General features: G+C 45.1%; 1 protein-coding gene across 3 annotated transcripts in view; it reads right to left on the bottom strand.

Annotated features, from left to right (window-relative positions):
• Nucleotides 1-27,333, bottom strand: part of RPS6KA5 (ribosomal protein S6 kinase A5) — a 204,885-nt gene that overhangs the window by 23,023 nt on the left and 154,529 nt on the right. For 2 of the 3 annotated variants that reach the window (XM_059723175.1, XM_014596484.3), the window contains exons 10-15: nucleotides 26,669-26,794; nucleotides 25,714-25,847; nucleotides 24,689-24,782; nucleotides 21,976-22,146; nucleotides 8,164-8,355; nucleotides 7,507-7,666 (exon numbers count right to left, since the gene is read on the bottom strand). In XM_059723175.1, the coding sequence (XP_059579158.1) occupies nucleotides 7,507-7,666; nucleotides 8,164-8,355; nucleotides 21,976-22,146; nucleotides 24,689-24,782; nucleotides 25,714-25,847; nucleotides 26,669-26,794 (877 nt within the window). The remainder of the gene's footprint in view (nucleotides 1-7,506; nucleotides 7,667-8,163; nucleotides 8,356-21,975; nucleotides 22,147-24,688; nucleotides 24,783-25,713; nucleotides 25,848-26,668; nucleotides 26,795-27,333) is intronic. The other variant, XM_014596485.3, reaches the window with a different exon arrangement.

The following is a 27,333-nucleotide window of genomic DNA, read 5'->3' on the forward strand; positions in this document are numbered from 1 at the left end:
GCCTTAGAAACAGAGGCACAATTCGAACTCCACCTTTACAAAGGCAAGTATCACTAACATGACTAAAATTAGCTGGCATTTCAAGCCACACTCCAGGATTTTAGATCCTCCTACTCTCCCCCATTAAGCCACATGACTCCACATAAGTCAGAGAAAAGCAGAGCGGGGATTCCCCTGCAGCCCATTAGTAAAGAGATTGGGGGACTTGCCCAGGGTTCTAAGCCACACTCACTCAGAGAGGGTTTGAACCTATATCTCCCACTTCTAAGGTACTTTAACAACTAGACCATGGGCCAGCGATTGCCCAGAGCATCCTCCAGGCCTCGGCGTTCTACTGGGCAGCCAAGAAGTGAAGATATATAAACTGGAAAGACAGCAAGCAAGAGGGAGCTTGGCTGTATGTCTCAGTAGGAAGCCCTGGAAGGGAGGGGGTCACAGGGCCAGAGTGGAAGGGAGGGAGTTTCTTCCTGACACAGGTGTTCATTTTGCATTTAATAGACGTCTGATGTAATGAACAGACTCACAGAATCATAGGGTTTAAAGGGATCACAACTTTCATGTCATTCAGTCTCCTGCACAAATTTGTAAATTATCCCTGTCAACTGCTTATCTAATCTTCTCTTGAAAACCTTCAGTGAAGGAACTTTCCCGACTGGGCAGTCTATTTCACTGCCTTACCATTCTAACAGTAAGGAAACTTTTTTCCTTAAATCTAATCTAAATCCACTTTGCTTCAATTTAAAACCATTGCTTTATGTTCTGCCCTCTGCTGCAAGGAAGGAAAGTTCTTCTTCTTCTCTATGGGAGCTTTCCAAATATTTGAAAACTGCTATCAAATCCTCCCTTAATCTCCTTTTCTCCAAGCTAAACATACCTAGCTCTTTCAAGCTTCCCTCATACAGCTTGCCTTCCAATCCTTTTACCAATTTTGCCTCCTACTTCTGAACCCTCTCTGGCTTCACCACTTCCTTCTTAAAAACGTGGAGACCTAACCACAGCACCAAAGAGGGACCATACTATAACCTCTCATATCTTACAAATAATACTCCTATTGACAAAGACCAAAATTATATCTGCTTTTTGGCAACTGTGTCACATACCTGACTTGCAGTGAGCCTATAATCCTCCAAAACTCCCAGATCCTTCTCAGCTACACTAACTGCCTGGCCAGTTATCTCCCCTACCATGTTTGTGCATTTTGTGTAACAAAACTGTTTGCACTGAACTTCATTCTTCTGACCCCAACCCTGCACTCCAATCTATCATGAACATTTTGAAATCTACCCCTTTCCTCTAAAGTGTTATGCAACTCCTTCCCAGTTTTGTCATGTGCAGACTTGAACAGGAAGTTCTCTATTGCCTGGCCCCCAAATCATTCAACACATTAAACAGGACTGGATGCAGGAAATGCTCCTTGGAAACCTCTTGCCATTCTGACATCTATTATTTATAGATCCCTTTACTTGCATTTTTAAGCCAATTATGTATCTTCCTAATAGTAATTTTATCTAGCCCATATTTCTTCAGTGTACTTATGAAAATATTGCATGAAACTATATGAAAAGCCTTACTAAAGCTCAAGTACACTATGTCTACTGCATTCCCTTCAGCTACCCAATCACTGATTGGGTTGAAGAAGGAGATTAAATTGGAATACACCAATGGTGCTCTACCTTTCAGCTCTGCAAGCTGGAAGAGTGGCGTAGTTTTGCCACAAGAACCTAATCTGGTACCAGATCTGGCATGCCTGGCCTGATCTGACCTGGCCAGAGTCTGATCTGCTGCACAGGGCTGGCCTGGCCTCCACTGGGGCCCTATCTGGTGCAAAGGGCTACTGGCAGGGGTGGGCAATTATTTGGGTTGGTGGGCCACTTAATGAGTTTTGGTTATGTCTAGGGCAGGGGTGGGCAAAATGAGGGCCACATATGGCCCGCCAGGCCATTCTATCCAGCCCGCGGGGCCCCTAAAAAATTTAGAAAATTAATATTTATCTGCCCCTGGCTGCCTGTCATGCGTCCCTCAATGGCTTGCCAAAACTCAGTAAGCGGCCCTCTGCCCAAAATAATTGCCTGCCCCGGGTCTAGCGCTACACTTCTCTCTCTCTCCTTCCTCCCCACACCCTTCCCCTTCTTCCAGGACTGCAACCAGTGTGGAAGCCTGACCCTGCCTACAGCTTTAGCAGGCCCATTCCCCCCATGCAGCCGGAGTCTGCCTGCCCGCAGCTTTCATGCCCTCCACCTCAATTCTGGACCCAGCAGACTGCTGGCTGCATCCACAGCTGCCCCCAAATGGCCATCAGCTTCCAGGTGGCAGCTCCAGGCACATGGAAGTGGGGGCAGGGCATGCTACAGCTGCGGACTGCAATCAATACAGAACCGTGGACCCACCCACTACCCTCCACGCCCAGAGCCCCAACCTGGAAACTGCCAGCTACAATTGGGCAGCTGTGGACCATCTGCCAAGTCCAGATTTGGGGGGGCCCAGACAGAGAGAGAGAGAAAGAGAAAGAGAGAGTGCCTGGGCCAGAGCCACCACCCACCTGCGGGGCAGATCTACTGAGTTAGTGGCTTGAATCTGGTCTGCAGGCTGTATTTTGCCCACCCCTGGCCTGTCCAGCCAGGAACTGATTTGGCACATGGGGCTAGCCCAATGCATGGCCCCAGTCCCAGTTCTGGCCTCACATATCAGATTGGGCCCTGTGCCAGCTTCTGCCCACAGCACCAACCCACCTGCAGGATCATATCATGTGGCCCGCAGGACTTAGAAATTCAGTGGCAGGAAATCTGGTAGTTACCCTTGCTTCCCCACTGTCATATTTCTGGACTTGTGGAGAGCTCCACAGGCTGGATGATGTGGCTCTCTGGGCCCAATCTAACCCACAGGTCAGAGACTGAGCTCCACTGGAAAAAGACAGTAATAGGAGCAGAAGCAGGAACCAGAGCCCAGAGTTCCCTCCTGTTCAGGCCAATGACCATCATGAAACTGTTATTGTGCTAAACCAAGCTGAAGATTTAGAAAGCTGAAAGCAGGGAGGAAACAGGCTCATGACTTCTTTGTTTAGGGGTGTCAAACTTATGCTGTCCTGTGATTCAGATAAGCATCCCTGAACCAGTCTGCTGGCAGAGTGGGACAAACCCCCTCTGGAACAGCTGAAATGCTCGGTCCAGCCCACACACTGCATACAGCAGCCCTTGTGGCCCCAGGGGCCAGTATGGGGAATGCACTGCCCATGGTTGCCTGTTGTGTGCCCTAGACCTCCCCCGTGTTGCCTCTAGTGCACAGGGTCAGGGCCGGTGCATGGGGTCAGTCCAGTGACACGCAGGCTGGATTGTAAGGCTCCACAGGCCAGATCTGGCTCATGGGTCTTGTGTCTGACACCGCTGCTCTAGTCCAATGATTAAGTCACTCATGCTGGGGAAAAGAGATCTGCATTCCAATTAGAAATGCACTAATAGAGATTTTTGGGGCTGATACTGATAGCTGATTTTTAAGGAGGCATATCGGGCAATACCAATCCAATTTCCAATATGCAGCTCTTCGGCTTGAAGAGCTGCATCCAGCTGGTCAGTCTGGTTTGGTGGAAGGGGAGGGAAGGAGTGTGTGGGGGGGCAGATCAAGGGCCCTGCGGTGAGGGAAGGGAATGGGGCTGAGGCTGGCCAGCCAGGGTGGGGAGGGGCGTGGAACAGAGCTGCAAGCAGTTTGTCTGGGGGCCAGGGGACATATGCCCCCCAAATCTGCGCAGCACGGGGCAGGCTGCAGCTGTGGGCTGGAGCCAGGGTGGCGTAGCTCAGCGGGTGGGGGGGCGGGAAGGGGGGCGGCTCCTGCCACTGAGCGCATCTCATCTGGTGCTATCTGGCGGTTCCTGCCGCTTGTCCAGGAGAGCATGGGGAGGGGTGTGCCCTCAGATCTGCCCAGCTGGGAAGAGCCTGGCTCCAACCTGCCTTGCCCTGCGCAGATCTGGGGGCACACCCTTCCCTCCTCCCCCCGTGCCCTCCCGGACAAGTGGTGGGAGCCACCAGACAAGCACCAGATGGGCTGTGCACAGAGATGGGAGCCACCCCCACCTTCCCACACCCTCCAGACGAGCCGCGCTTCCGTCCTGCACCTACCCCAGCCCCGGCTGGTCAGCCCCTGCCCCAGCCCCAGCCCTCCCTCACTGCAGGGGCTTTGTTCTACGCCCCCGGCCCCCCCACCATGTCCCTTTCCCCTCCTTTTCCTCTTCCACCACACTAGACTTACCAACTGCATGCAGCACTCCACGCTGCCGGCTCTGCTCCTCACTGCCTATGTGCTGCACTGCACCTGCACGCACGCGCAGGCATTTATCAGACAAATTGTCGGCTGCATCGGGCCAATTTCTGATACAGAAAATTTTCTTTATATTAGTGCCGATCTGATATCAGACTGATGTATCGTTGCACCTCTAATTCCAGTCTCTGCTTCAAGGACTGTTTATGTATTTTATCCAATCAGTGCCTAATGTAAAGCATATAAACATTATTCAAGGCAGGGAATAGAACACAGGTCTTCCTTCTACCAAGTGAATGTCCAATGCATCGGACTTAGGCCTGATGATTCCACATTAGGACCCAATGCTTAAAAATTAAGGGTTTTCTTTCTGGGCACTGCAAGACATAAGTCTCTTTACAGATCTTATCAAAATGGAATCAGAGGAGAAAGTAGAAGGATTATGGGTTAAGTTACATGGAGGTCAAGGAGAAAGGGATTTGGTGGTAGGGGTCTGCTACAGACCCCCACACCAAGGAGAAGAACTAGATTTGGGGCTCCTGAGGCAGCTCTCGGAGACCATAAAAACTAGGGAGGCGGAAGTCATGGGGGACCTAAACTACCCAGACATCTGCTGGGAGATGCATACAGCAAAGTCCCACCGTTCACGCAGGTTCCTATCCTGTGTACAGGACCTCCAATTGACTCAGGAGGTACATGGTCCCACTAGGGGGAATGCCTTATTGGACCTGGTATTGGCAACGGGGGATGACATGGTAGGAGACCTACAGATCGGTGGTCACCTGAGGGACAGTGATCACCAAATAATAGAATTCACCATAAGACGTTGAGTGGGTAAGGCAACTAGTAGGGTGAAAGTGCTAGACTTTAGGAAACCTGACTTCAATGAACTCAGGCATTTAGTCAAGGGCACACTGCAGAGTAAGAGTTTGAAAGAGTTGGGAGCCCAGGAAGGGTGGCTGTGCCTTAAGGAAATGATCCTTCGGGCACAGAGGGAGACGATCCCGATGCGGGGAAAAAGGGGGAAAGGGGCCAAGAGGCTTCCTTGGCAGACCAGAGAAATCCAGGGCAGCCTACGGGCAAAAAGCGGGGCATATAACAAGTGGAAACGGGGAGAGATTACTAAAGAGGAGTATACCTCCTCTGCTCGCGCTTGTAGGGAGGCAGTTAGACAGGCTAAAGCTACCATGGAGCTGAGGATGGCATCCCAAGTTAAGGAGAACAAAAAATTGTTTTTTAGATATATAGGGAGTAAAAGAAAGGCCCAGGGTGGAATAGGACCTCTACTAAATGGGCAGAAGCAATTGGTGATGGACAGGGGGGACAAGGCTGAACTCCTCAACGAGTTCTTTGCCTCAGTGTTTCTAAGCGAGGGGCAAGACAAGTCTCTCACTGGGATTGTAGAGAGGCAGCAACAAGGTGCCAGACTACCAAGCGTAGACCCTGAGATGGTGCAGAGGCACTTGGAGGAACTGGATGCCTTTACGTCAGCAGGCCCGGATGAGTTCCATCCGAGGGTACTGAAGGCACTGGCTGACGTCATTGCACAGCCACTGGCGGGAATATTTGAACACTCATGGTGCACGGGCCAGGTCCCAAAGGACTGGAAAAGGGCCAGCGTGGTCCCCATTTTCAAGAAGGGGAGAAAGGAGGATCCAGGCAACTATAGGCCAGTCCATCTCACCTCCACCCCAGGCAAAGTCTTTGAAAAAATTATCAAGGCTCACATTTGCGAGAGCCCAGCAGGAAAAATTATGCTGAGGGGAAACCAGCACGGATTCGCAGCAGGTAGATCATGCCTGACTAATGTAGTCTCTTTTTATGACCAGGTTACAAAACACCTGGATGCAGGAGTAGGGGTTGACGTCATTTACTTAGACTTCAGGAAGGCCTTCGATATGGTATCCCACCCCAGGCTGGTGAACAAGTTAAGAGGCTGTGACTTGGATGACTACACAGTCCGGTGGGTGGCCAATTGGCTAAAGGGTTGTACCCAGAGAGTCGTAGTGGATGGGTTGGTATCGACCTGGAAGGGTGCGGGCAGTGGGGTCCCGCAGGGTTCGGTCCTTGGACCGATACTCTTCAATGTCTTCATCAGCGACTTCAGGGAGTGAAGTGTACTCTGTCCAAGTTTGCGGATGACACAAAACTGTGGGGAGAAGTGGACACACCGGAAGGCAGGGAACAACTACAACTACAAGCAAACCTGGACAGGTTGGACATATGGGCGGAAAACAACAGAATGCAGTTCAACAAGGAGAAATGCAAAGTGCTGCACCTAGGGAGAAAAAATGTCCAGCATACCTACTGCCTAGGAAATGACCTGCTTGGAGGCACGGAAGCGGAAAGGGATCTTGGGAGTCCTAGCGGACTCCAAGATGAACATGGGTCGTCAGTGTGACAAAGTTATCAGAAAAGCTAATGGCACTTTATCGTGCATCAGCAGGAGCATGACGAACAGAACCAAGGAGGTGATACTTCCCCTCTATCGGGCGCTGGTCAGACCGCAGTTGGAATACTGCATGCAATTTTGGGTGCCGCACTTCAAGAGGGATGTGGATAACCTGGAGAGGGTCCAGAGAAGGGCCACACACATGGTTTAAGGGCTTGCAGGCCAAGCCCTATGAGGAGAGACTAGGGCACCTGGACCTCTTCAGCCTCCGCAAGAGAAGGTTGAGAGGCGACCTTGTGGCTGCCTATAAGTTCATCACAGGGGCACAGAAGGGAATTGGTGAGGCTTTACTTAGCAAGGCCCCCCTGGGGGTTACAAGAAATAATGGCCACAAGCTAGCAGAGAGCAGATTTAGACTGGACATTAGGAAGAACTTCTTCACAGTTCGAGTGGCCAAAGTCTGGAATGGGCTCCCAAGGGAGGTGGTGCTCTCCCCTACCCTGGGGGTCTTCAAGAGGAGGTTAGATAGGCATCTAGCTGGGGTCATCTAGACCCAGCACTCTTTCCTGCCTATGCAGGGGGTCGGACTCGATGATCTATTGAGGTCCCTTCCGACCCTAATATCTATGAATCTATGAATCTACACCTAACCTGACTTTCAGTAAGTTGACTCTTACTGCTTCTAAATAAAAAATATAGCACTTTCCCATAAATTTCCAATTAATAAAGCCATAGAAATGAAAGAACACAGACACACACACTTATTTATTTATTCTCCAAGCAGTTCATATCGTAAAAGTCTACAGTATACTACTTTACTTCTGGTCACTAAAGCTAAAAGACAATAAAAGCTCTTTGTTACATACCTTGTATCAAGTCTTTGGCCTCTTGAGAGACATTCTTCCAGGCTTCTCCTTCAAAGGAGAATTCCCCCTTTTTAATTTTCTTCATAATTTCCAATGCACTTGTGCATGTTAAACTTTTATCTTGAGACTGGAAAGGCACCTGTCCTGATAGCATTGTATACTATCCAAAGAAAAAAAAATATTCATTAGTACCGTATGTTCATTGCAAACCTTTGACAGAATATAACCGATAATATTAACCCTGCTTAATATTAAAGTACTGTTGTTCATAGCAAAAGAGTATATATGTACTGCAACTTGAAGAACATTAGTTAAATATTCTATTTACGTCAATCTGAAGAATTTTAGGTGCCTGAGGTCTGAAAAAATCACAGGACTTTATTTAGAGACATGGTTAGCAAAATAACTTTCATCCCTCAAAAGTACAGATGAAAACATGCACATTTTATATAACAGAAAACCTGTCTTCTCCTCCTGCTATTTGTACAGCCAAAAAATATCCTCATCCCACTCTGAAGCTGTGCTTATCCAATACAAACTTATCTGAGTCAATGTCAAGCCCTTCCCATACACTTGATTTAAAGTAATTCAAAAGTATCAAACTGATGTGTGTTATAAACTATTAAAATGCATTAAAGCCCCCAAATATCCACTCACCAAAATGACCCCCAAACTCCAGAGATCACAGGATTCATCATAACCACTGTGATTGAAGAGCTCTGGGGCAGCATAATGAAGGGTAAAACATGGAGTCTTAAGAGGCTGGTTATCAGGTGGTTTTAGCCGAGCAAACCCAAAATCAATTATTTTTATTTCTGAATTGTCACTTTCATCTGTGAACAATAAATTCTAAAAAGGAAACACAAAAATAATACTAAATTAAAATTGAAAGTTTAAAAATGTAAATTTAAAGTATACCCAAAGTGATCAGAATGCTTGATACTTGACACTTCTCTTGTATGTGTGAATATATCTGATTTCCTCATACTGCATTATAAACAACTTGTAACTCAGCTCTGATCTCAAATGAACAGAGACTTATCATCACATGACTTGTAAAAGCAGTTCTGTGGATGAACACTGAGATTATTATTGAACATATTGTGCAATGTAATCAAGTCTAATCAAGTCCTGTATCTCTTGTGTTTCACTAAGAAGCAGAAAAAAATATCAGTGGTTAGAACCTAGGATGGTTAGAAAAAGAAACTGTAAACATTTAAACACTAAAATAGGAAAAGCATACTTCTTAAAAACAGAATAATTAATGTAAATGTGAAATATTTTACGCTATCTCCTCTAAAAGGCATGAGTTAAATGAATTCATGAACTTCAGTATAAACGCAATGAACAAATTATGTGTGTCACACTCTTAAAATCACTTAAGGTTCACCCTGCAAAGGCTGGGTTTAGGGTGCACAGCATTTCTCTCAGACTATATTCTGCACTTTGCAGGACTGAGCCTCAAGTGAACCACTTCCTACCAGTAAAAAGACAGTAGAAAATTAAGCCTGAGAAAATTCAGAGGCATAATAAAGTATTCCTTGTGCCAGTTTTCCAAGTTTGTGTTATCTTTTATTGCTTCTCATATGTTGTTTTCCCTTGGAAAAGAAAACCTTCTTGACTGTAAACAGAGTTCTGTACAAGATGTATTGTCCTTGGCTATATTACACTGCAGAGGTGTTCCAGGAACCTATGACCAGATAATCTTTCCCATCACTGTGCCATACCAGAGGTAAAAGGCAGCAGGGAACCCATTATCACTGCAGTTCTCTCTCTCACCCACTACTTCAGCAGATGATACAGGAATCCAAAGCAAAGGGAAAGGAGGATGGGTCATGGAAAACACTTAAGGACAGTGTATCTTGAATTCCACTTACTGCAATAGTAAGTCATTTATGTTTTCTCAATTGCATCTCTCTTTGCGTATTCCACTATAGGCAGATCTTCAACAAGTCCCTCTCTATCTCTGCCCACAAAGTTCTAGGGACCCATGATTTTGGATGGGTTCTGGGGCATTTCATCAGAATAATCATCCTTCTGGAATGAGGCATCCGCATTGCCATTGCAGACTCCTGGCCTGTAGCTAATTGTAAAATTGAGCCTACAAAAAAACGGATGGGCGAGGGTGTCATTGGTAGAGGCTCTTTGCTGACCAAAGGTATTCCAGGTCCTTATGATCACTTATGTAGGACTTCTACAAGACGGTGGGCTCCTTTCAAGTGGTGGTGCCATTCCGTGAATGCCGCCTTGATAGCTAGAAGCTTTTTGTCCCAAATATAGTTGTATTCACGGGCATCAGTTTCCTGGAGTAGCAGACACAGAGATGTAATGGCTCCTGAGCCCTCCAACATTATGACAGTACTGCCCTAAATACAAAATTAGTCATCATCAGCCTCTACTGTGAATGGGAGGGCTGGGTCTGGGTGGACCAGGACTGGGGCACTGCAGAAGATTTGTTTCAAGTTGTCAAAAGCAGCTTGCAACCAGTCGAACTGCACCCCCTTTTTAATGTCATTATAGGGGCGACCAGGGGAGAGAAATGCTGGATGAACCTTCCATAAATATTCATGAATCCCAAAAACCATAGGTCTCTCTGCACTTCCCTTGGAGAGGGACAATCTAGTACTGGTGTTACTTTGCTGGGGTCTATTCGTAACTTCTCTGGGCTAATTATGTACCTCTGGAATTCCACACTGATGCAATCAAACTCACACTTTTCCAATCTCATGTATAAATGGCTCTGAGAAGCCATTTTAAGACCAGGTGGATGTGCTGGTCTTGCTCTTCATTTTCAGAGAAAACAAGAATGCTGTCCAGGCAGACCACTACAAACTGGTCCAGGACATCCCACATGGCATTGTTAACAAAGTGCTGGAAGTGGCCAGTGTTCTGGAAAGGCCGAACAGCATAACTAGGTATTCAAAGTGTCTATACCTGGTGTGGAAGGTTGTCTTCTGCTCATTGCCCTGCTGGATGCAGACAAAGGTATACACCCCCTTAGGTCCAGTTTTGTGAATATATCTGCTTGCCCCAGTGTCTCAAATAGTTCATTAGTGAAGGGAAATGGGTACTAGGCCTGTGTGAATAGGGAAGTATTCGATTTGGATTCAGATTCGGACGATTCAGAAGACAGTGATTTGATTCAGAGATTCAGATCACTGTCCTGAACAGATTTGGCCAAATCAGCTTTAGAAGATTGAGCATTGATTCAGAGAGATCTGGTGATTCGGGTCAACCGGGGAGAGCTGAGGGATCAGACTTAACTGATTTGGGTGAAACTACTTTATGAAACTTCTGTCCCAGACCCTTTTCTGGTTCAAGTTAAATCACAGTGCTCCAGCATCCCAGCATGCTTTTCAGCCGTGGGCTGGGGTGGGCTATCTGCTTCAGAGAGCAGGGCTGGCTGTACCCCTCTGCTCCCTAGCTGGAGCAGTGATGGCTGGCTGAACGTTGGGAGGGGTGGGGGGTGGCAAGCCCAGCTGGGGATGCAGGGAGACTACCATACCCCCCACTACAAGCAAACCCCGACTGGGGTCTGGGAGCAGGAAGGGGGGTTAAACACCCCTTCCCCCACCCAAATTTACTGCTGGATGCAACTGTGGACTACATATCCCAGAGGCACCTAGAAGCAGGAAGCAGTGATAAGCAACCCTGCATAGTCCTGCTGCTGTAATTCTGGACTGCAAATCCCAGAGACCTTGGGGGCAGCATGAAGAGGAAGTGAACACACAGCTAGAGAGCTGTGCTCTAGCATCCCCCAGCTTCTGGCCTGAGCCACTGCAGGCATGTGGCTGCATTTCCTGAATCAAAGGTAAATACCTGTTCATTTCTGTTTCAATTTAATCTGTGTAGTTTAGACTAACTTGCAAAGACTGAATCAATTCAGCCTCGGGCTTTTTGACTGTCTGTCTTAGCCTTGATCAAAAGAAATTGTTTTCTAGGGGTGTGGCTTACTCCTGGATAGAATTCAGGAGAATGTAAGTAATTCCACTCCACCATATGAAATATCTTTCTTTTCAGTCATTTCTGCAGTAGGAATCAGAATGGCAGGAACCTGCTTTGATTATTGCAGGTTCTAAAAATGCTTCATGCCTAGGAAGTGTTACTTTATTTTTAATGAGCAGTGGAAAACATCCAATAAATCTGAAGGACTTTTGTGCACATAAGTAAGAGGGATCTGTGCGGCCCCTGTTATTTATCAGTTCCTTCAAGACCTCAAACTCAGCATAAGAAGGTGAGATTACAACAGCTGTCTTGTCTAGCAAAGAAGATAAGATACCAGTTGGTTCTGATTGATTCCATTCCTACTGATTCCTATTGATTGGCTGACCAGAGAAATCCAGAGCAGCCTACAGGCTAAAAGCGGGGCATATAAAAAGTGGAAACGGGGAGAGATTACTAAAGAGGAGTATACCTCCTCTGCTCGCGCTTGTAGGGAGGCAGTTAGACAGGCTAAAGCTACCATGGAGCTGAGGATGGCATCCCAAGTTAAGGAGAACAAAAAATTGTTTTTTAGATATATAGGGAGGAAAAGGAAGGCCCAGGGTGGAATAGGACCTCTACTAAATGGGCAGAAGCAATTGGTGATGGACAAGGGGGACAAGGCTGAACTCCTCAATGAGTTCTTTGCCTCAGTGTTCCTAAGCGAGGGGCAAGACAAGTCTCTCACTGGGATTGTAGAGAGGCAGCAGCAGGGCGCCAGACTACCAAGCGTAGACCCTGAGATGGTGCAGAGGCACTTGGAGGAACTGGATGCCTTTACGTCAGCAGGCCCGGATGAGTTCCATCCGAGGGTACTGAAGGCACTGGCTGACGTCATTGCACAGCCACTGGCGGGAATATTTGAACACTCATGGTGCACGGGCCAGGTCCCAAAGGACTGGAAAAGGGCCAATGTGGTCCCCATTTTCAAGAAGGGGAGGAAGGAGGATCCAGGCAACTATAGGCCAGTCAGTCTCACCTCCATCCTAGGCAAAGCCTTTGAAAAAATTATCAAGGCTCACATTTGCAAGAGCCCGACAGGAAAAATTATGCTGAGGGGAAACCAGCACGGGTTCGTAGCAGGTAGATCATGCCTGACCAATCTAGTCTCTTTTTATGACCAGGTTACAAAACACCTGGATGCAGGAGTAGGGGTTGACGTCATTTACTTAGACTTCAGGAAGGCCTTCGATATGGTATCCCACCCCAGGCTGGTGAACAAGTTAAGAGGCTGTGACTTGGATGACTACACAGTCCGGTGGGTGGCCAATTGGCTAGAGGGTCGTACCCAGAGAGCCGTAGTGGATGGGTCGGTATCGACCTGGAAGGGTGTGGGCAGTGGGGTCCCGCAGGGTTCGGTCCTTGGACCGATACTCTTCAATGTCTTCATCAGCGACTTCAGGGAGTGAAGTGTACTCTGTCCAAGTTTGCGGATGACACAAAACTGTGGGGAGAAGTGGACACACCGGAAGGCAGGGAACAACTACAACTACAAGCAGACCTGGACAGGTTGGACATATGGGCTGAAAACAACAGAATGCAATTCAACAAGGAGAAATGCAAAGTGCTGCACCTAGGGAGGAAAAATGTCCAGCATACCTACTGCCTAGGAAATGACCTGCTTGGAGGCACGGAAGCGGAAAAGGATCTTGGAGTCCTAGCTGACTCCAAGATGAACATGGGTCGTTAGTGTGACGAAGTTATCAGAAAAGCTAATGGCACTTTATCGTGCATCAGCAGGAACATGACGAACAGAACCAAGGAGGTGATACTTCCCCTCTATCGGGCGCTGGTCAGACCGCAGTTGGAATACTGCATGCAATTTTGGGTGCCGCACTTCAAGAGGGATGTGGATAACCCGGAGAGGGTCCAGAGAAAGGCCACACACGTGGTTTAAGGGCTTGCAGGCCAAGCCCTATGAGGAGAGACTAGGGCACCTGGACCTCTTCAGCCTCCGCAAGAGAAGGTTGAGAGGCGACCTTGTGGCTGCCTATAAGTTCATCACAGGGGCACAGAAGGGAATTGGTGAGGCTTTACTTAGCAAGGCGCCCCTGGGGGTTACAAGAAATAATGGCCACAAGCTAGCAGAGAGCAGATTTAGACTGGACATTAGGAAGAACTTCTTCACAGTTCGAGTGGCCAAGGTCTGGAATGGGCTCCCAAGGGAGGTGGTGCTCTCCCCTACCCTGGGGGTCTTCAAGAGGAGGTTAAATAGGCATCTAGCTGGGGTCATCTAAACCCAGCACTCTTTCCTGCCTTTGCAGGGGGTCAGACTCGATGATCTATTTAGGTCCCTTTCAACCCTAACATCTATGAATTTATGAATCTATGATCCTGGTCTTGAAACTGCAGTTTCTGTTGAAGAATCTGCACTTTGAATTCTTGTGTGAAATGACATCTCTGCTTGCAGATGTCCCGTGGACAAGATGTCCTATAATGGTGTCTGATGTATGAATTCCTGGCCATTCTTATTAAATGCGATTTCTTATATGGGAATAGAGAAGGACTCCATGGAGAAGGGCCATAGTATCCAGAGCAGTGGTCTCCAACCTTTTAAAGCAGAAGATCAGGCCAGATTCAGCCTGCAGGCAGTACCAGTGAGGGCCTGCACTGCACAGCCCCGACCCTACATGCCCCACGCTTGCCCCGGGCTCACCCACCCAGGCTCAGTGGCAGCGGCACTGGACAGAAGCTGTTGCTCAGCACAGGGGAGAAAGTGGCCCCTCCCACTGCTGGCAGTTCCCTGCTGCAGCTCCCCAGAGCCTGTGCCAGGCTGCCCTGTGTCTGTTTTGCACTGTCACCGCTGCCCTGAGGGGCAGCCCAGAGGTGGCGGTGCCAGTGACAGAGATGCAGGGCAGCCCAGCATGGGTTCCAGGCGACTGCAGAAAGGAACTGCCGGCAGTAGGAGGGGGAGGGGCCACATTCCCTTCACAGTGAGCAAGAGCTTTTGTCCAGCACCGCCGCTTGCTGAGCCTGGGTGGGCAAGCCCACAGCAAGTGCGGGCCACGTGGGGTCAGGGCTATGCAGCGTACCACGGGGCTGGGGCCAGCAGCGGCGGCAGCCAGAAGGAAACACGTGCCACCTGGGCGGCCTAGAAAGGCAGTTCAGCTGCAGAGTCACCCTAGCCCCGGTGCACGCCCAGTGGGCAGCAGGATGCGCCACACCTGACTGTGCCTGGGCCAGAGGACTGAGGGACCCACCATGAGCCAGACAAAGACCTGCTGCAGGCCAGATTCAACCCACAGGCCAGATGTGGCCCACTCCTGCTATAAAGGGTGGTACTGGCCGAACCAGATCTCAAGTTTCTCTTCACTGTCCTACATCTGAGACAGTACCACTGTCTACACTTGTTTGATGTCTTCTATCCACTACTTTATGGCATATTCAAATAATTCTAATACATTAGTGAAACATAACTTTCTGTGCAGAAACCACGTTTGTTAGACCATGATTCTTCAAATATTTTATTTTCTATTTTTACTTATAAATTTCAACCAATTTAAGAAATACAGATGTAAGGCTTGGAACCACTTTAATTACAGTCTGAATTAATCTGATCTTCACAGACCTCTTTATTAAAAAATACCCCTACATGCTATGCATCCTCTTATTCCATTACTATAGTGAATTCTTGAAAATATTCTACTATTCAATAAGTTATTTTACATTGCAGAATGATGCATCTGTTCTAATGACTAAAACAATATCAAAAACTGGAAGTTTCCATTGCAATTACAAAATTCCACCTTTACTGCCAGGTAATAAGCCATATAAAAAGTGAGGCTACTTATTACAAAATCTATAGTCATACATGAAACAACATTGACTAGAACTGTTAAAGCCTAAACAGGATCATATACTCTTGCAGAATAGTGCATTGGCCACATCTGTATAGGGAAACCTGTTAATTCTACCCTGTGTCTCTGACTGTCTTAAAACAATGACTTTAAAAACAAGAGCAAACAGACAGGGACGGTAAGTCCAGCTGTGTACAGAAAGTAACTTCTGAGAACAATTTAACAACCAGTAACTCCTGCTCATTTGACTTTCCAGATTCCTGTTCTACTGAATGTTCTACTGTGTTGACCAGTATATTTTTTAAGGGACTAAAGTACTGCTTAACCAAACCTAACATCTGAATTAGCTGTTAAATTTAAATGATAATAAAAGTAAATATGAAGGAATAAGTTGGACATAGAGTCCTTTGAAACAACAACATGCCTCAAATGCTGATATTTCTCTGATAAAGGAAACGAAAAGATTTTTTGTGACAGGCATTTCAGCAACATTTCTGATCATGGTAAAACTTTACATCCCCCACAATGGTTTTTTATATTTACAAGGGCATCATATATCCCAGATACCTGTACCAGAAGGTAAATTCCAGAAAAAATAATCATTACACCAACTTTAAGCAGCAGAGAACTTTAGTTTCCAGATAACAATGGCACAGGATCTGCTGAGGTAACATGTCTATAACTGGAACCTAGGTAATCCATTATAACACAGCTTTAATTATAGCACCATGCCCCATGCCTTGCAGATGGTTTAAATCATCAATCAGGTGGGACACTTGTTCCCAAGTCTCCAGGCCACCTCAGGGCTTCGTTCCCTTGTTGGGGTTTCCACCTTCCTGGCTTCTGCCCCTCTACTCTGGCTGGTCCTTAGCCAAGGCCCACTGTTATAGGTCTGGCATCTGTGTCCCAGCCCTATCTCCACGCTGCTCTGGGCTCCTGGACCTCCACTCAATCCCTCTCTGGGTGTAGGCCTTGGGTCTGCCCTGGGTCTTTTAGGGGAGCTGCTGCCCTACTGCCAAGGGCTCCATTCTCCATGGCTCAAAGCGCTAATGTCTCTGCCTGGTGCAGGTTCAAGCCTGAGCCCTCTTCTGGTCATGTGATTTCCCTGTCAGCTGACCTGTCCACAGGGCTGTTTCTTAATCCCTGCCTTGCTGGTTGCCTGTGCTCAAGCTACAAAGAGCCTGCCCTTAAAGGGGTCACACCAGCATTCAGTAGCAGAACCAGGGCTCCCTGTTACAGGACAGCCTGCTGGAGCCAGTGGTACCCATTCCAGAAGAAGTCCACAAGGAGCTTCTGGAGCTGTCTGAGCAGTGTAACTGGCAGATGCAGGATGACACACTCAAGTTACAGAGTAGCAGCTGCCAGGTTGTTGAGGTTGTTGATGACCAGGACCGAGCTGTGGTAGGAGAGGCTAGGCAGGCACCAGCACCACCACTGTAGTTGGACCTCAACCTCCTCAATGAGGCCTTCACAGTACTTGACTAAATAGGCCAGCAGACTTAGGAAAATTCCCAGGTCTTTGAAACCATTGCGGAACAGGCTTCCAGACAAGTCGAGGAGCTGAGCATCAGCCCAGGTGCCCAGCAGAAACATTTGGCATTTGGCCCAGTTGATACAGGCTGAGAAGGAATGCTTGTAGGCCACTGACACTTGATCAGAAACTGGGCATCACCCTCACTGCTCACAAAAACAGTCATGCCATCAGAATACGCTGTCACCTGAACTGGGAGGCCAGCAGCCAGGGCTGCAGTCAATGGGAGGGCCAGACCTATCAGGCACTGCTGGAGCAATGGCTCAGTGGTTAGAGCATACAAGCATTCCAGAGTGGGGGCAGCCCTGACAGATTCCCCTGCATGCTGGGAACAGGGCCCACAGCTCTCCATTTAGCTTCAGGAGGCTAGAGATGTCCTAGTACCAGAGCCAGATGGTCAATGTGAGGAGGGGCTCAAACCCAAAAGCTTCCAAAGTCTGGAATAAAAAGCTGTGGTTGACCCAATCAAAGTCTCTGTTGACTCAGGGAGACAAGGCCAGTGTTCAAGCCAAAACGTTCTGTAGCTGCTAGCAGGTCATGCAACACAAATAGGTTGTCCTGGATGGTTCTGCCAGGTACACAGTAGTTCTGTTCAGGGCCTATGACTGAGGCTGTGACCATTTTAGGCCAGTTAGCCAGGCCTTTAGTCAGTATTTTATAATTGGTACAGAGGAATGATTCCAGTCACCAGCTCTTAATGTCACTGAAATCCCCTTTCTCGGGCAGTAGTGTGAGCACTGCCTGTCAGCAGCTGACTGTTAGAATCCCGTTTTCAAGGTTCTCCTAGAAGATGCAGCAGAGGTCTAGGCTGAGGAGGAGCCAGAAAGTCTTATAGACTTTGAATGGTAATCTGTCGAGGCCTAGCATTTTCCCTGTGGCGGTTAGCTCTGCCAAGGAAAACTCCTGTTCAAGCTTGTCAGTCTCAGACCCATGAAATGGCAAGGCCCTTGTGAAGGTGCTGAATGCCCTCTGGGCAGACAGGTTTGGTTGCAAATCGCTCCAATAGCTAACAGCATGCTCTTAGATTTTGGCAGGGTCTGTGACCACCTGGCCCAATGGGGTTTTAAGGTGGCTAATGATCTTTTGTTCTATGCACTTCTTCTCTAGGTTGAAAAAGAAATAGGTCAGGGTATCAGCCTCTTTGAGTTCTTGGAAGTGGTTCGAGTTTGTGTGCCCAGGCCATGCCTTCTATCAATTCTCTCAAGCATTTTTTCTGGAGTTTGAGGCTCTCATAGAGTCCATGGTCATTACCAGCATCCCTCATAGCAGCCTCAAGCTCCACTGGACAATCACTGAAATCAGCCTTAGTGTCCATGAGAAGAGAATGTCAATACCTGTGGTAGAGCTGGTGCCAAGGCTAAAGAAATTTCTTCTCCTTCAAATGGTGTGCCAATCTGTTTCATTGGTCCTATCTCTGTGCATATCTTGCAACGTGATGAAATCTAACCATTTCTGGTTGAGGAACTCAAAGAAAACTGCTCACGTTCTGGGGTTCCTGTATCCCATGGGTTGGCAACATTTTTAGCCCAAGTTCCAAAGTCACCCCAACCTCCACCCCAGCCTCGACTGGGGGGAGCCACAAGAGGCCTGATCCTCATTGTTGGCAGTGGCTGCACCCATGCCTCCAGGTGGACGGTGGGGAGAGGCCAGGGTTGCACTGCCCCAGCATCTTCTCCACCATGTGCTGTGAGCTGTGTGTACACCTGCCACCGCCACAGAGCTGGGCTCTGGGCAGCTGTAGAAGGTGGCTGGAAGACTGCAAACAGTTGTGCCAGGCTCCGCAGCCCAGCGCCAGCTCCATGGTGGCGACAGCTGCACACATGCCTCTGCGCAGATGGTGGGAGAGAGCCAGGGTTGTGCTGCCCCCAGCCCCTTCCTGGCCATGTGTCCAGAGGTCCGCATACAACTGCTGCAGCCACTGAACAGGTGCAGGGGCTGCAGAGCCCCAAGCAGTTGTCTGCAGGCTCCTAGCTGCAGCCGGCTCAGGCTCTGGACAGCTGCTGGCAAAAGCTGCCCAGAGTCCAAGTTGGCTGTGGAGTGCTGAGGAAAATGGCTGCAAGTGCCAAGCTTTGGCATGCATGCTGGGGGTTGCTGATCCCTGCTGTATCCATTTGCACTGAGTGACCCAAGAGTAAAGGTTAGCACTGTGCGAGCTTTGGAAAGGTGAAAGCAAAGGCAGAGAGGAAAAATGGAGAAAGAAGGAAGGGATATGTTTTATTTTGGATATCCCAGAAAGTTGCCCTTAACAGTCCATAGGTTTGTTCTCTACTAACAACTGGTAGACAGCTGTTGAATTGCTCTCTCAGTTTCCTTTTTAATCAGTCTTCTTAATTTTTTTAGTCTGAATGCATAGTATTTTGTTGCCTTCTTAGCCAGCAGTTTCTCTATCATGCTATGAGCGGAGACTAGAAACATTCAGTCAGGAAAACATTTGTTATTTGGCTCTTGACCTTCCAGATTCCTTCAGTCTTGTCAAGGCACCTAATGATGCTTTTAAGGGAGTAATGTTCCCTGCGTGCATCCCCAGAGAAGACAACGGAGGGCTGGTGATTCTCCTGCAAGGGAGTACCATCCCTCACCAAGGGATGATCATTCCTCTCCTTGAAGGGGGGCCTCTCAGACATGTTAAGGTCACCAGAGCTCATGAGTTCCCCTTTGTTTTCATCCTTAGACTCCAAGTCAGCGTCCTGTTCGGAAACTGGTGGGTGTGAGAGAGAGACAGTGCACAAGAGAGAGAGCTCCATGACTGTGAAGAGTCCTGAGACTGTAACAAACTGGTGGCTGAGCGAGCTCAGGAGATGGCAGGAACTAAATTAAAGGGTCTAAAGACAGAAGTGGCCTAGCAAGCTTGACAAGAACATGACCAGCCAGAAAACTTAACAATAAACTATTGGGCTGACACTCAGTGAAGAGGACCCCTACCTCAAGACTGTTCCATCCTCTGATCTGTGGATAAGATTTGCAATGTCTAACTATTTAAGCTTTAATGGACTAGAACTGGGCAGGGGACTTTAGACTCTCATGGGCACATTCAGAGGAGCATGCATGTCTGGTCTGTGGCACTGCAAACCACATGTACCACACATGTAAGCATCCACCATGCTGCTAATTTGCCCCAGGAAAAAGTGGGGTGGCGCATGTGGTAGCTTTTTCCCCCACAACAACTGCAGGGCTCTGCTCATGGGGACGCAGCCCATGAGCCCAGTAAAATGAGATACAGAATTGTGAATAACTTTGCCACTATCAACCCCAAGAAAGTAAACCCAGAGACCTGACACCCCAACCATAGCTGGCAGCAAAAAATACTAAAAATAGCTAACACAGGTTCCAGGTAGCAGATCAAAATCCATGGGCAACTAACCATGGTAAAGGGAACTAATTTGACACCATGATATTGCTGCATGATGATAAAGTCATCAAAGTTAAGTTACTCATGTAATAATCAATATAATGATTCTATTTGTCATGTATACAGGTCACATCTATAATGTCCAGTCACATGTCTTTGAATGGTTTATTAATGGACTGTATTGTTTTGCTATTGATTTTCTTTTTTTCTTTGTAACTAAATGCACATAAGGTATAAACATGACAGTAGCCATTATATTCACAGGATACTGGCTCATGTCCTATGTCGCCATCACTGTTATCACTGAGAAAATATATTTTTTTAAGACAGTACAGCAACTGAGACTGAAACTCCATTATACTGGGTTCTGTACAAACACCAAAGAGAGATAATTCGTGCCCTATTTATCAGAAAAATATTGCAATCCCATCAGGTTATTGGGACAAGGAAATTAATTCCAGTCTCTTCCTTGTACTCCTGCACATCATACATTATACATAGTACACCTTGCTAATAGAAACAGTCAGATAACTGAGGGAGAGTGACTGTACAAGAATAGTTGCCACCAGAGCGGCTGGCTGGCTGTGCCACCATTGCCTCCAGCATTGCCACCAGTGCCCCATGTACTATCATTGCTCTGTTACATCTCTGAGTAGAAGCCATGCAGAAGTGTGAAAACTGCAGCAAATAAAGCAACAGCAGACTTGAAGATAATGCAATCTCTTATAGTATATTATTTCTTAAGTGAAAACACACACAACTACTTTTATACCAGCAAATAAAGTTTACATCAGTGGTTCTCAAATAGGGATGCCACAAGATCATTTTGAGGGTGCTGCAGGGTACGGAGAGATAAGTACTTGCTCCTCTCCACTTGGCCTCTTTGTAAGGCAGGAAGCACAGGCTCTTTTTCTGCCTGGTTCCAGTGCAAAGAGGGATGATCACACTTGTCCCTGCCAGCTCCTGTATGAGTTCATACAACCATAGAGAAATAAAGCTGGAAGGGGCCTCCAAAGGTCATTTCATCCAAACCCCTGCTCCCTGAGGCATGATCATCTCTATCCAAATCATCCCATACAAACAATAATTTCAACTCTAAATACAAGTTAAATTCTACAAAAGAGTTAAACGCTTCCTCTTCCCCTCCACATGAGGAGCTAAGCACAGGCTCTTCTGTGCCCAACTTCAGTGCAAGGAGGTAACCACATGATCATCCCTGCCCTACCACTCTGAGAAGAGCTCACTCCTGCCCTCAACCCCTGCAGCCCTATACCAAATGTTGAGAACCCCTGGTTTAATACATAAGGATCACAAACCAATTTTAATTGCCTAGGATAAACACCATCTTAAAGGATTTCTCACTTTTTAACCATCAATTATTTTAGTCTGTAACCATGGCTTAATTCTGCACCATAAAATAGGAAATATTTTACCAATGATCTAGAAGTATCCTTCTGTTTTCATTTTTTTAAAACTGGAATAAATGGTTTGCAAGCCTGTTCTCTACTACTGGATTCATTACCTTCTCTCAATAAATTCCCACATGAAAATGTATTAAACTGCAGTTACAGTTCAGGGTAAAAACAGTGTAAGGACTTATTTGGGAGATAATTACAAACTCTGGAAATGCACCTAAACAAACTTAACTGTGCCTGTGAGCTATGTCATATAATAGCTATTTATTATTAATCCATAAATATTTATTACCCCTATTTTTAAAAAATGATTTATGCAAGTTTCATCTTTCTTGTCACTGCAAGATGAAGCTAAGGTGGCAGAATAACAATGTGTAAAATCATGCTATACTATACCTCAGGCTTCAGATCTCTATGGACTACTCCCACATCATGCATGTGACTCACAGCTGAAACAAGTTTGCGCATAATATAACTGGCTTCTGTCTCACTGAAGTGCTTCTTTTTTTGAATACGTTCAAGCAATTCTCCCCCTTTCAGCAGTTCCATTACTAGAAATGTGTGAACCTAGAAAACAAACAAATACAATCTACGTGGAGTCTTAGAAAATGTAGATTGTATAGTAACAGCGAGGAATTTAAATATTGTCAGCATTATAAAACATGAGACACAATTGTTTTAGGAAAAAAACAAGCAAACCCTTAAAACAAATAGGTGGAAAAACATAGTTTTTAAAAATTGTGAGACTAATTTCTTTTGTGTAGCACAAAATAAAGAATTAGAATGCATTCATCTTCCAGCAGTCAGGTAGTAGTGCAGTACAGTCTCCCTTTCCAGAGGTTAAGATGAATAAAGTTGCCCAATAAAATATTGTTTCATGAGTCCAGAAATAAGGGCCAAAACTTACTCTACAATGCCATTTCTGCGTTAGGCTGCCAAGGACCTCAACAGAAATTAAACATGTACATCAAAAGGTAGAATCTGATGAGAGATGAAGGTTACGTACCTCCATGTAGAGGTCCTTTTTCTCTTTTTGCAATGGATGAAGAATTAGTCACAGAGTTCAAATTAATAGCAGAAAAAAGTTAGTAACTCCTTGCTTAGTCTCCAGAAAGTTTATTTTTCAAATCTTTAATTATCCACAATTGCTTTACATGCTATTTCCCACATTTAAGTATAAATGTTGCTACACCAACCATAATACGCATGATTACTCTCAAACACGCAACCTTAATTCCATCTTCAGTAGGATTAATAATAACTATCCTAAAAGCTGGTTTTACTTGAAAAGTTTTATTTTTACCTTAAAAAATTCTGAATTTGAAGACAAGATTATATGCTTCAGTGTTATTGCAATGCATTTTTTTAGGACTATTCTTTTTATAACCTGTTAACTGTTAGCAGGTGGTAGATGGAATATGGGGGAAGAGGGAGAGGTAGCATTAAGAGATATTGAGGGAGTGAGTCATTCTGAATTAGCCTACTAGGTACATCTCTGTCGGGAAGAAGAAAGGATAATGGAAGTTTGTGAGTGAGGGAAACTTTCAAGGAGGCTGAAGTGGTCATGGGGGTAGGCCAGAACAATGAATTGTGGATGTAAGGAAGTAAGATTTGTGGGAGGCAGCATGTAGGTGGGGATTTGTACTACTGTGGAAATGCAAGGACAAGAAAAGCAGAGCTATGAAGTAAAAGAGTTAAAAAGTACAGTAGAAAAAATACAAGTTTTGCAGGGAAATAGTGAAGGGGTAAGACAAAGAAGGCTGAGATCAGGATTTCCTTGTGCTGACAGGGTACAATGCAGATACTCTAGATACCTTAAACAGAGATGTCTTACCAAACAGAAAATTTCCTTAGACCAGAAACCTGTCCTTTTAATGTAGAAGTTCCCCAGAACAAGGGAGTTTAATCCCCTGTAAGGAAGTAAAGGGCTTGGAGTTATGAAGGGCAGAAGCAGGAATGGTGTGCAGTACTGGAAAGAGCACAGTAATAGAGATGTATAGGGATACTGTTCAGCATAGAGCAGCTATCTAGAGAAGCTCACTAGTAATACTGTTACCACTGCTTTTCAGGTCACTTTTTATACCTTTAGCTATGAAAGCACTGGAAGGGATAAGCAGAGTTCACCTTGGTAAACTGTGATTTACTAGAAATGAGTCAGAGCCTGACAAATGTTAGCTGGTTTGCATTCCCAAAAAAGATCTGTAACTAGAGCTAATAAAAAATAACTATGTTTATAACAAAATAAAAGAATAACATCTTGATTTTTAAATATTCAAAAAATTATGATCAGTGTGCAGAAGCCTGAAGAGGTATACAGAGTGGGAAAGGGTTGTATGGAGAAAGGAAAGGGAGACTTCATAGTAGGTTCTTTTCACTGTAGTTTCCAGGGAGATCAGGGAGGCACAGCTAGCTTCCTGCAGCCACCATGGTCATTTCATACAAGTAATGTTTAGATAAAGTGGATGACTGAAAAATCCACAACAAAACACATTGCAAGACTTCTCAGAATAGCAAAGTTAATTAAAATTTCATGATTTAGGACTTCAATAAAAATAGCCTTAGGAATTAATACCTTGCACCTGTATCAATCTTCTAATTCAATTATTCAAGGTGCTTTATAAATATTATTTAAGCTTCATGTCACTTGTAAAGGAAAATAAAAATAGGCATCTTAGGCCTTTGACACGTTATTTTTGTAGTACTTAAAACTGGTATTTTATATGGTTCCTTAGTTCCTCCCATCCCCAGGACAACCGTTCAGCGACTGAGGCAGGCTTACTGACAGGTTCCAATCAGTTGTTGACAATGTCGCAAGAGCTGATGGGGCTGTCCACAAGCTACCCATGGAGGTAAGGGCTGACTGGGCAATCTCTGCTACCTGGTTGGCCCTTCCTACCACTGTTGCAATTGCAACGGGGCTGCCCTCGAGGTACCCAGAGTGGCGGGGGCTCACTGGGTGGTCTCCACTGCTGCTGCTGCCCACCCAGGCAGCAGCAATGACAGTGCTTATACACTGATAGAATCTGCTTCTATAGACGAACAGTAATACTTTCATAAGATTAATGGTATGCACAGAAAAGTATGTTTGAAAAATGCTGATAATAATTACCTGATCATGAAAAACTTCATGCAACTTCACTACATTGGGATGTCCTTCACAGAGCTTCAAAGCAGTTATTTCTCTCTGGGTGTTTGCTTCCATTCTGGAAAATCGATTAATCAGTTTGTACCCAATAAGTAAGCGTACTTCAGAGTCAAAATTGTTATGCCTATTAATTTTTTTTAAACTTCTTCCTAATCCAGATTTTGGACTATTACAACAAGATTCACTTTGATATACACACTTGGAAATCAAAGCCAAAATCTTGGAAGCCCCAAAAGCAAGCAGAACAGAAATGAGTCTCTCAACAAGCTCTGCAGGATGGGGTATACAATAACAAATTTGTGTTTCTTGGTAAAGCAGAAATGGGAATTGAATCTACAATAGTCTCTTGTCTAGGGTACACCCAGGGGGGCCAGCGAGAATTGGGGGAGGCTCTGTTCCCCCAGGCACCACCCAGGATTACTGGGAATAACAGCCACAAATTGTTAGAGAGGTTCAGGCTGGACATCAGAAGACATTACTTTACAGTTAGGGCTGCCAGGCTCTGGAATGGGTTCCCAAGTGAGGTGGTGCTCTCTTCTACTTTGGGGGTCTTCAAGAGGAGGCTGGACAGATATTTGGCTGGGGTGATATGACCGCGGCACCCGTTCCTGCCTGGGGCAGGGGGTCGGACCTGATGATCTGTTTAGGTCCCTTCCGGCCCTAAGCACTATGATACTATGAAATATCTTTGCCTTAAGTTAAGCACCTCTTTTTCTACAAGTGAGTAGGCAGTTCAGATTCCTTCAGAAGGCTTGAAGGATTGGCCTTAATCATTCCACCCTTATCCTAGATGAATACTTCTAAGCTATATGGAAACTCCAAAATCGTCTAACTTAGTAGTCAATAATGTAATTGAATGTTGCCTATAGATCTTCAGAAGTAAATCCCTATATTTTAAACAAATATCTTTTTATTTGTAATCCTTAATCTAATCTGTAAATTGTAAGCAAAGTAAATAATGTTTTTATTATCTTAGAGACTATTTATACCTTTTACTAATTATTTTTACTGCATATTCTTGGCTAGTTTTCTTGTGTAAGCACCTTCGACAGATGGAAAAACTTCCTTCTCCCAATGGTTTCTCTTTCAGATCCAGTTCATAATGATGATAAAATGGAGAGTCCTGTCAGGAAACTGACCATATTTAGTTCTGTGGAATACTTCCAGTATAATGAGTCAAAGACAAAGAATAAACTATTCAATCTGCATTTATAGTTCCAAAAATACAGTTAAAAGATCTAATTTTGAAAAACAATACAGTATAAATAGAGGTGGTCTGATAATGTTATGAAACAATATGCACAAATTTTATTTAAACACTGTAAAGATGAATTATAAGATACTTTAAAAAATATTGAATAAACTGTTATTATCAGAATATCTTCAACTACAAAAACATTATGGGAAAAGTCCAGAGTTGATTTCTACATGCTGATCCCAAAAACAGTAAAGCTTATTTGAAGACACAACAATAACATGTAGTTTCATAAGGATTTACATGATATGCAAATCTGGGTTGTTATATTAAATCAGATCCCCTTCTATAATAACTATTGCAGCTTTGAGACTGTTTACTTGCCCAGGTGAATTCTATTTTTGTCAAATGAAAAAAGTATTGTTATTTTCACTGTCCTTCTGGAAAGAAAGGAAAATTGGATCCCATGTTGCTGCCGTTATGTTTTTTAATTATGGCTTTTCAAGTCTAGACTCCAGTTACGTCTTAACTATGGCATATTGGCATATGTTAACTTTAAGTGCGGATTGACTGCTATTGACTCTTCAGCCAAAGAACAGATAACTGAACAATGATTATACGCTCAATGATAATTAGTATCTCAGCCTTCAGCCTCCAAATTTATAGCCAAAGTCAAGAAATCTCAACTGGAAGGTACTCATGCCTTAAAAACATATCCAAGCAAGCTAAGTTTTTGATATTATCATTACCTTCATCATAGCACTTCTAGCAATAGTTGTAATGCCAGGTCGTTCATCTTCCATATGAAACTGAATAGGATTTACTATAGCCGCATTGCGTTTAAACAAAATAGAAGGAGCAACAAAAGAATAACCCTACAGAACAAAGACAGAAGATAAATGTAAAGCTTGAAGTTGTGTGCATAACATTGCACAGACAATATAACAAGTTTTAGTCATAATTTTAAGGATTAGAATACACCGAATATAAAGAAAATCTACAAAATATGGGTAAATGCCACTGAATTTAAGGTTAAAATGCACCTTCATTTCAACATAAAGGCCTTAGAAGAGGTTAAATCATATTCTGGTTGAAAAATCATTCAATTAAAAATTATGGGAATGCAGAAAAGTGCTCGATTTCACAGCTTCAATTGTTTTCCATTGGTGACACTCTAAAATTGTCTAGTTTCTCAAGATAACTAAATATCAAACATGTTTAAATTATGACGGGACAAGGGAATTAATCATTTTAATTGGCAAAACAAAAATAATGCATTGTTTAATTAAGTTGGCTGCAACCAATACCTTTTGTGCATTTTTACCTATAAATGTTTACAATACAAATATAAATGTACAATATAAATATTTATTTTTGGCATGATTTTTTGCAGCATTAAGAAATATTATAATGT

This window comes from Alligator mississippiensis, chromosome 2 (assembly GCF_030867095.1).
Source record: "Alligator mississippiensis isolate rAllMis1 chromosome 2, rAllMis1, whole genome shotgun sequence".
NCBI lineage: Eukaryota > Metazoa > Chordata > Crocodylia > Alligatoridae > Alligator > Alligator mississippiensis.